This window comes from Gossypium hirsutum, chromosome A10, assembly GCF_007990345.1.
Source record: "Gossypium hirsutum isolate 1008001.06 chromosome A10, Gossypium_hirsutum_v2.1, whole genome shotgun sequence".
In the NCBI taxonomy this organism is placed as follows: domain Eukaryota; kingdom Viridiplantae; phylum Streptophyta; class Magnoliopsida; order Malvales; family Malvaceae; genus Gossypium; species Gossypium hirsutum.
Window position 1 is genome coordinate 95,685,522 of NC_053433.1, and position 10,906 is coordinate 95,696,427.

The window sequence follows — 10,906 nt, forward strand, 5'->3', positions numbered from 1 at the left end:
GATTTTTTGATGCATTTAGAAAGTTTAAGTATCCAATTGAATGTAAAAAAAAATAAATGCTTAATTGCTTTTTTTTAAGACATTTGAATGCCTTTTTTATGCATTTTAAAAATTTAAATACACAAAAGAGTGCAAAAAATAAAAATAAAAATACAGACTTAATTTTTTTTTTTAAATTGGCGACTTTTTGCACCTTAAGCCAAAGATAAATTTAAAATTCATTCTTAACTTAAAAATATTTATATAGTCTTTTAGAAACCGGTCCACTAAGGTGTTGGTATAAATTTAACAGTCATAGACTGAAAAGGGGATTATAGGGCACAAGAACTAAGTTTGCGCATCCGGGGAATCGAACCCCGGTCAGTACCGTGGGAGGGTACTATGATACCACTACACTAGATGCGCTTTGTTGAAATAATCTATGAATGTTTATTTAAAACTTTATTAAATAATAAACCTTGAGAAAAGAAAGAGATATTTAAACAAAAAGAGAATTAATTGTCCAAATAAAAAACCCCAAATTGCTGAAACTAAAACTTGATAACCCTCGTTGAAGGGACTAATCAGTGGCTAACTTCAACAAATTGGCATAAGAGTGAGGCTTATGTTAAATCATTGTTGTTGAATATTATTTCTTGATATTAATTAAAACAAAAATAATATATATTTGTTCATAATATTCCAAGCTTAAAACTTGCAAAGATACCCTTCATTGCTTTGCATGCATGCACATTAATTGGGGTCGTTGTCTATGAGAATTCTGAATCTTATTTATTTCTTTGTGCCATTTCTTCCAATGATTTATATACACTATAACTTTATAAATTCACTGCTTGTTAATCATTAATATACAATACCTTTTTTTTTGTTTGGCCAATATATGATACATTTAATCTTGTCATTCTCAATAAATTATGGAATATATATGATGATATATATAACTTTGTTCTCATATATATATATATGAATTAGGAATTGATCCTACATTCCAAATGTCTTTAGTACTTTATTCTCAAAATCAATGTAAATGGCCTAATTCCATCTTATTTTAATCAAAGTTAAGCATAATCCTAGCAAGAGATAAGCAAAGCATTCTTGATTTAACTTTTTATTATTAATTTTATTCCTAACAATAGATTATACGAAAAATTCTTCTCTCCAAACACTAATAATATAAAGTTTCAATAATTCTCCACACAATCCCCCCATTGAAATCAACGATCCGAAACTTTTATGCACCCAATGAGTTTATATATCTTCATTTTTTTTTAAGTTATAAGTTAAGTTCAAGTATTAAGAGGGTCCATAAATATATATAGAATTTTCTTTCAACACACACTATATATATATTATTAGTGGGTTAGATGATTTCACATTATTAAATTTTTTTAAAAATAAATTTATTTTTAATAATTAAGTGAATAAATAAATCAAATACAAGTCTATATATATTATAAATTATATATTGGATTAAGGTGGATACCATCTTTTTATGAAAGAATTTTCCTTTTGGTATGTAAACAATGATCACTAAGTATGCAATAGTGGTATCCAGTTGCTCATCAATATTAATTAGAAAATTATATGGAAGCTTGTCATATCTAAGAGCCTTAACACTTGTAATAGTTTTTTAAGTTCAAGAAACTAATAAAATAGGGAAAATTTTAACTTTGGGGTTTATATTATATATATTTGAAAGTTTACATTAATATGATAATTAAAGTATAAATACAAATCCTTAATTAGTAGAATAGAAATATTACAGTGCAATTGGGTACAAAGATATCCCAACAAGTAAAATCAAATCATTACAGTATAAATGGACTAAAACCTAGAAAAATGCAAACAAAATTGATTAACTACTAAAACCTACACATGAGTCATCTACATATTATGGGACTTTGAAACCCACACATAATTGCACATGATGAGTTTCAAACCTAAGACCTCATTGACTATATTTAATATTTGTATATACCGGTGTAATAGAATTAAATGACACTATCTGGTCAAAAGATTTAAAATGAAAACAAATAGCTTTGGTTTTAATAATACAAAATATTATTTAATTTACAAATATTATATATATTTAACAATGCATTAAATGTAAAATTTTAAATTCATAGATGATTGAGTCTTAACTCGATAGGCATCGACATTGTTGTCAATGCAGCAGGACGTAGGTTTGGGTACGCTATAACGTATTATCCTCCTATTTAAGAGTTAGAGAGGAACTATCGGTAATTCTAGACATTATTTAAAAAATAGATATAATAAAAACCTATAATAAAATTAATATTAAATTTTTTTAATTCATATTATTAATTACAAGCTATTAATATCTTATGGTCCCTATCAAATTAAATTTACATAAAAATCAATATATAGAATATAAAACTTTTAACAATGACATATTATTTTAACACCAGAAATATTAAACAAATGAAGGTATCAAGAATTTATATTTATATGTATATAAAAATATATTTATGGTACAAGTATATATTTATATTGAATGTTAAAGGATCGAATTCTGGTCATTACACTCAGAATATAACACTATTCATAGTGGCGACAAGACATTAATATTAAATTTTTCACGTGTAAAACTGTAATTTAATTTTTGTACCTATCAAACAAAAACAACTATATATATCTATATGTTACCAATTCAATTAAAAAAATTACAAAAGTGACTACTATAATTAAAATAAATTATAATATTCGAGATAATTTAATATTTTTATTTAAAAAAACCAATAAAAATATGGGTATGGTTGAATTTGAACTCAAACCCATTGCATTAATAAAACCTTTAAGTAGCGTGGTATTTTCTCATATTATGATTCTAATAGAATGTGATTGCCAGGAAGGTGATTGCTGGGAAAATTATTTTATAATGTCTGGTATACATTAGAAGGAATTTGATTAAAATTCAAGAAAATTAAATTTTCATTTTTGGTTCACTAAGTACTTTCTTAAAAATGTAATGATAATTTACAAATTTACTCTTATTGAATAAAAGATAATATTTATTTATTTATATTTTATAATAAACTTTATTCTTAACAAATATTTGGATTAAATATGTAATAATAAAATTTAATTGATAATTCTTAAATTATTTTTTTAATTTATAATTTTAATTGAAAGTAAAATTGTTTCAAATTTGTCTTGCATATATTTTTTAAATATAATAATGTATTTATAAAATCATGTACATATAAAACTTGTTTTGGGATAAATTTAAAAAAAAATAAAATCTTGAAATTACATTTTGTTTTAGCTAAAGGTTAACTATAGAAATATTAAAAAAAAATACTTGACTCTAGGTATTGCTCTAAGTAAAACTACAAAAAAATAAATCAAAGGAATGTAAAACGATAAGTGGTCTAACTTACAATTCTTACACAGCTTAAATGGAACAATTATACCCATATTCTACAAAAAAATAATAAACATTTCATACAAATATAAGTGCTAAATCAAATTTATAGCTAGAAAAATAACTTACTTGTAAAGAATCCGTCAAAGTAAAAGAGAAAATCAAGTAGTAGGAAGGAGGAATGAGGCAATAACTTTATTTTTTTTTTACGTTTATTAATATACTAATGCGTTAAACCAATATAAATTAGAGTTAATTTTATCTTAATAAATTTTTTTTTACCTTTTCAATCTACAGTGGAAAGTAAGTTTCCCACCTTTTATCATGGAAATCACATTGACGTTGAAATCATTTTCCAATTAATTAAATTTTTAGGAAAGTGATCTACTTTCAATTATACCAAATGCTACCTTAATTTAACACTCCGCTAAAGTTTTATTATAAGATTCTTATACATTTCAATTTATGCACACTTTATTACCTCCATCGATTGTATATATATATTAATGTATTTGACCGAGTCAATGTCACAAGTTAACTCGACATGACTCAAGATTGATGGTAACACCATGATAAATAATTTTAATCTAATTTTTTCAATTTTATTTCGTACATATTTCATGTGTTATTATTAATTAGTTTCAAACCGTACGTTTCACTATTTATTGTTTGTTATTTTTAAACACTTATTTATATGATAAATTTGTGATTTTCAGACATATACACTAATGATAGGATTTCTAATAACTATAAATTGAGATCATATATGCCGGTAATCTTACTCTTACTATATACAAGAAGAAATCCTACAACAGACTTCAATTATCACAATGGACGAAATTTACTGAGAATCTATAAAAAATATATAAAAGATTTGAAATCATAATATTTCGAAAGTTGGATGCATTTCTTTTTAGGATTGATAGAAAAAAAAATATGAAAGCAATGGTCAGGAAAGGAGCACCCGAAACTATGGTGATTGGTAGGGAAATTGAAAAAAGTAAAGAAGCTTAAATTCTCTAAGGAAACAAGTGGATTGGATGAAGGGTGGTCCAGCAGCCAATTGAGAGGGAATTTTTAGAGGAAGATGACAAATTAAGTTACATTCAAAACCTTAAAAAAGAAAGAAAGAAAAAAAGAACAGGGAAAAAAGACCAGGAGATCTTGGTCATGTGAAGTGTGAATGGCAATGTCGGCTTTGGTCCGAATTAGAACAGCGTCGTGGATGAGAACGAAGATTATGGAGTTGCGAAGAAACATTAACTCGCAAAGTATTGTCTATTTCGATTTATCAAAACTGGATATATACATGACTACGTTTGCTGGGAGACCGTGAAGGTGGGAAAAGGAAGATGATGTGCGGAAAAGGCTTGCAAGGCCATGCGTCATGTGTTAGGGTTTTTGCTTTTATATATATATATATATATATATATATATATTCAGCTTGTTGCTGGCTTCTTCAATATAGATATTCTACGGATTTCAGCTTTTGTGTTATCATGACTGAAATTTGAAATACGTAAATTAATTAAAAGTGTATGCAGTCTTTGTGGTTGAGAAAGATTTGGGTTAGTTTTTTCTTCCTAAAAATTTTGATACATGATAACTTATTCTTAGTAGGCAATATTTTTCAAGATAATTAAATTTTTAGGGTCTATCGAGATACCATAATTAGATGAAAGGGTAGGATATCATAAAATTTTATGTTATGTTTAATAGTATAAATTATAATTATACAATTACATAATTTTAAATTCTAAAAAATTTGAATTTTTATAAAAATTGTCAAGAATTTGAAAATTACCCAACCAAGTAATAGAACTTGATCAACTCATCATATATAATATGTTAGTTGAAGAAAATATTGTAATTACTAATAAAATTAAGAAAATAAACATAATATGTAATTTTATCTAATTATTCTAGCATTCTATATTTGTTGGCCTAATCATTCACTCTAACATTAAACATATATACTTCTTGTCACCATTCATTGATGGTTAGCCAAGTAATAATCATCTGTAATAAATAGTATATAATTTAACTAAATTAGTATAAATAACACTATATAATTTAGTTAAATATTTAGTAAGGTTAAAATGTATGAGAAATTATATCATGTCAATAAAATTTTCATATTATTTAAATGAGGCTATTAAAATAATATATAATTATATGTCCTAATATATATAATTTAAAAAATAAAATATATGTCCTAAAATTAAAATACTATTATTGTTGTATAAAAATATAAGAATGATTGAATTTGGATGTAATTATTTATAATTACATGTGTAATTATCTCGATTCTCACCCTTCTTAAGAATTATTTTAAATTTTTTTTAAAAATTATTTTATGTACACATTTAATTCATTGATATTTAACACTTATTTAATATTATTTTTATTAAACTTTTTGACTTCCACTGATTTATAATCATAAATTTTCACCATTTAACTTTTAGTTTTATTTTTTCAAAACATTAGCCGTTATATTCAATTTTTTTATCCTATAATTGAAGTTTGGAATAATAATTGATAAAAAAAATATTTTAGAGGCAACAATAGTCAACAACAGTTAGGCCAAAGTTAGGAAAACCCCACAATGGTGAAGTTCCAATGCAAAAGAACTTCTCCCCTTTCCTAACCAATCATAAAATTTAGAATTTTTTTCATTTTGGTCCCACCTTCACTCCTTACATTTTTACACAAAAACCATTCATATAAACATTGTTAAATACACACACAAAATAAAACATAGCAATATATGTTCATAGTTTGCATGCAAAAGATTAATTTTTTTAAAGAGACCAAGTAAATAATGTGAGTTGCAATTATTTAATTTACTTTCACCCAAATAGTCTAAATTTTATGTGTTTTCATAGGATTCTTAACTATCTAAAAACAATTTCTTATATACATAATAAAATAAACATGAAATTCAAAAGGGTTAACTCGATTCTTATTCTTGTAAAAAAAAATTACATTGAGATGTTTCAAAAAATCATGTATATATTGTACATTTAATAGATAAAATGGATATTCATTGGAGATTAAACACACATTGTTGTATAAGGAAGACATATATATTGATATAGAGATATATTCCTAATTTACTTTAAATAGTGAGACAGCATTTATTCATGTTGCATATTAAAACCAAAGGATATTTGATTCCAAATGGAATATCGACAGCATTTAACTCGATGATACGTAGTCATGTGTATAGTTTTTGCGATAGTTACGCCCACAAAAATACACCTATATATTATTACACACTTGTTTAATATAATAATACATGTACATAATATAAAGTCATTTTGGTTTAGGTTTCTCTAGAACTAGTCTCACACAATTCTAAGTACATTTTACAAAGACAAAGATTCCCATTGTGGGGTTTGTTTTAAAGACTTGCCAAAAAGAAACGTGATTCCCTTCAATCCTCTTATGCCCACATTGATGGAACAACTTGTTTTGTGCTTTATTTTTTGTATGTAAATATTTAATGCCAACTAGGCCGTAATTTAAATCCGTATTCTACTTTTACTCCTCCCACTCTGGGCCTACCCAACCATCCTCCATACAATCCCTCTAGTCACCCTATTTATATGCCCTACAATCCCATCACTCCATGTATCCCATCCCCAAGAGCTTTGCTATACCCTAGGACTATAGTCTTCTCTTCCGATCCATCCATTACTTTCAAATTTTCTTCTTAGATCAAACAAAACAATGTCTGGTGTTTGGGTTTTCAAGAATGGTGTGGTTCGCTTGGTTGAGAATCCAGCGGCTGAGTCATTAGACGGAGGCCGACAGAGTTCGAACACTCGACGCAAAGTGCTTGTGCACACTCCTTCTAATGAAGTGATCACTTCTTATGCAGTTCTCGAACATAAGCTATGGTCTCTTGGGTGGGAACGATATTACGAGGACCCTAGTCTTCTTCAATTCCATAAGCGATCAACTGTCCATTTGATCTCTCTCCCAAAAGATTTTAATAAGTTCAAGTCGATTCACATGTACGACATCGTCGTTAAAAACCGCAACGTGTTTGAAGTTAGGGATGTGTAGTTGTATAGTTTAGAGGAGCTAATTTGGACGTCTTGGTGATTTCTTCTTCTTCTTCTTCTTCTTCTTTTTTTTTGTATGTGATATGGATTTATTTTAATATTTTGAGATATGGGTATTTGTTTGTAAAATGGCTTTTATATATACGTGTGGAGGGGGGGTGTTGAAGGGAGAAAAGCTTGTGGGGATTAGGGTTTAAGGAAGATTGTTTGGTTGGTGACTGAATTGCTTTTGTCATCCTTTCTGAAAATTAGTATTGTGATCACGATGAAAATGGATGTTCCCTTGTGTGCTATGTTTACGGTCAATGCATCTTGTTAAAGTTTTTAGTTTGATATTTAATGCATGGTAAGCTTGAAATTAAATAATGAAAGCTTGTTAATAAAAAAGAAAACTATATTTTTTTTGGCAGAAATCAAGGTATTTATGGTTGGTAATAGTGACAATCTTCTTAATTTAAGTATTTTTTAAAGAGATAAACGGTTAATTAAAAAATATACTTTATTTTCATAGGCGGAGATCAAATCTCTATTCTCATAATTATAAGAGGAGGTGAACAATTATCAAATAAGTGATTAGGAAAAGGAAAGGTTGGATTTGAAGATCAAATTATGAATGATATGGAGTCGGAGAAGGAACCTTGCGTTAGCGGCTATCATGCAAGATTGGCTTTGAAACCAATATTTTATACGAGGAAATGTGGGTTACAAGTTTGTTGTTTAGGGTGAGACTGAGATACATTAAAAAGAAAAAAAAAACAGAGCAGCGCAGGACAGGACAGGACAGGACAGGACAGGACAGGACAGGACAGGACAGGACAGGACAGAACAGAAAGGAAGGAAAAAGGTTCACTTTGGGTTCAATTGCTTACCATCAACGTGGTTAAGCTACATGTTTAAAGAAAACCCAAAATGGACATGTCACTCCAATAAAACCACGTGTCTGAGATTAAGACTGAAAAACTATGGCCGAAAATAGTAATTAGATTTCCAAGAGAAATTGAAATAGCAGTGATGAATGCATGCATGAAAATCCCAAACATTTAAGTCAAGGTGGGGAACATATAGTTCCAAAAGTAAAACATGTGGCCGAAAATGCTGTTGGACCAGACCTAGTCTTAAGTTTACATGCAATAATAAACTTGTGTGGTGGATAAGAGCTTTATAAACATACGTCTGCTGCAGTTGCAGAGAAAAGCCCACAATAAAAGCATTTCTTTATTTAATTTTTAAACTTGAATATTCTGTTTCAGAGTTCGAGTTATGGGAGAGTGGAAGAAGCCCATTCCTTCATAGCATGGGGGGGTTGCATTTAAACCTACGTTCAGTAGTCACACTCATTTCCTTCAATTTTGAGCTGTTTTATATAAAGAAGGTGATGGAGAAGAGAAAAACTGCTGCTGTTGATCCTATCCACAACGCCAAGGCATGGACCAACTGGATGACACAAGACATCTTAGTATTTTTTCTCCTCAGTTTTAGCTGAGTTTTTGTTATACATGTTAGCCTTAATCTATATTTAAATTATATTTTTTTTATTTTGATATCTAAAACTTTTTGTTGTCATAAATGATATTTTTTTTTCTGAGTTTGATATCTCCATCAATCAAATCATTAAGTTTATTTTAAAAACAAAATAACTAATTAAAATTTATCATATGGTAAAAAAAAAGTTTCACTTTATATATATATTTCATTTTTTTTCATTTTAGATTTTTTAATGATTTTTATCAAAGTTTTTAAATTTAGACTAATGATTAAATTGGTTAGTCTATCAATTTTTTATTAGATCGATTCGATCAAATAAATTATTTTTAATTCATAAAATTAATTACATCATTTGAGTAACCGTTGAAATCAACTTGAGAGAGAGAAAGTATAATTTAAGTATAGCCTATATGTTAATATATTTTCCATATGATTTATCTATTCTATTTATTAGATCTATTTGTGAGTTCTTTTATTCTGTTAACGGTTGACAAGATAATGATTTGTATATATTTAAATACCAATTGGGTCAAGAGAAAAAGGTTGGACATCTCTTTAAGCAAGCCTTAACCTTCTTTGGCTAAGTGGTATATTCATCTTTTAACTCCCTCTAAAAATTAATAATTAAATTTAATCTCCTTTAACCCTTTAATTACATGAAAAAAATATATTTTTTCCCTCCAAAAAATAATAATTTAGTTAAAGACAAAAATTTCAGCTTTAGCTCCCTCTAAAAATTTAAAATTTAAATTAATGTTCTCAAGACAATTTTTAATTTCACCCCTAATCAAATTCGAATATTGTGAAAGGAAAAAAATTAACACCGAGGATATCTTAAATGTTTTGCATAAGTTATATAATATGAGTTTAAAAATGTCATATTCATCAAACTATTTTCAATTTCTTTTTATATACTAAAGATGCAGTTTTTGGAATTTAAACTCTAAAGTCACGTTTACTTAAAGAGTATTATTATTTTTCATATATCTTACTCATTGGTTAGCTTTAAACTAATTACAATTGGTAATCTTTATTCTCTCATATTTTTGTTTATGGCAAAAGAGAAGGAAAGCTTTTCTCTTATTTTGAAGATGCCTTATTTTTTACAACAGTTTTTACACATCTTTCTAATTGTATGTTTAAATTTGTACTAATTATTCTTTATTTTATAATTAACTACTTTAGAACATGTGTTAAATAAAATTTTTCTCATATTATTACATTAGTAACCAAAAGTAGAATAAAACCTATATCAAGGTAGTTGCATGTACAAAACACTCAAAATTAACTGTAAAACCCCTCATCCCTCACCTGTCTCCGTCGCTAGATCAGGGTTACGAGATGCTATCACTCATAACAGAACACAACCATGCTATATAAATGTAAAATTTCTCTAAACAATTGTTAATCATCAAGCATATAATAAAAAACATGTTATTAATATATTATCAGGGTTAAGTCGAGCTTATGGAAGCTCTAAAATAATTTAAAACAAAGCAAGGACTCATTTAAAACATTTTAGAAAAAAGAGGTAAAAATACAAAACATGGGTCACATGGCCGTGTGACAGGTTGTGGTTGTGTGGAGCAGAACCACATAGCTGTGTCCCTAGATCATGCTACAAACTGATACCTTGTAATCCTTGTCTTCAAGCCATGTAACTGATTGTGGCTGTCATGGACGAAATTGTAAAACTATGTAAACTTTAACATGGCTGTGTGGCTGGGCCGTGTAACTCATTGATGTTGTGTATACTTATTGAAACCTAAATCACACAGATCACATGGCCATGCCATATACTTGTGTATAGCACACGGCTGTGTGTCAGGTCATGTATCAGCCCGTGTGTACCTAAAAGAACCTTACCAAACAAGCAAAGTGACCTAGGCTCACTTAATCCACAAGCAACATTGTACCATCATTCAAACATGTTCAAAAATCATCAAAACATACCCAAAACAACACT

At 27.8% G+C, this 10,906-nt stretch overlaps 1 protein-coding gene and 1 non-coding gene across 2 annotated transcripts; one reads left to right on the plus strand and one right to left on the minus strand.

The window, feature by feature from the left end:
- Nucleotides 1–334: 334 nt before the first annotated feature.
- Nucleotides 335–405, minus strand: TRNAG-CCC (transfer RNA glycine (anticodon CCC)). Its single transcript has one exon. It is a non-coding gene; the product is annotated as a tRNA-Gly (tRNA).
- A 6,599-nt stretch (nucleotides 406–7,004) lies between these two features.
- LOC107896677 (flowering-promoting factor 1-like protein 3) lies at nucleotides 7,005–7,782 on the plus strand. The gene has a single exon (XM_016821904.2). It carries the CDS (start codon nucleotides 7,118–7,120, stop codon nucleotides 7,454–7,456), a length of 339 nt encoding a protein of 112 aa, XP_016677393.1. The 5' UTR covers nucleotides 7,005–7,117; the 3' UTR covers nucleotides 7,457–7,782.
- The last annotated feature ends 3,124 nt before the right edge of the window (nucleotides 7,783–10,906 follow it).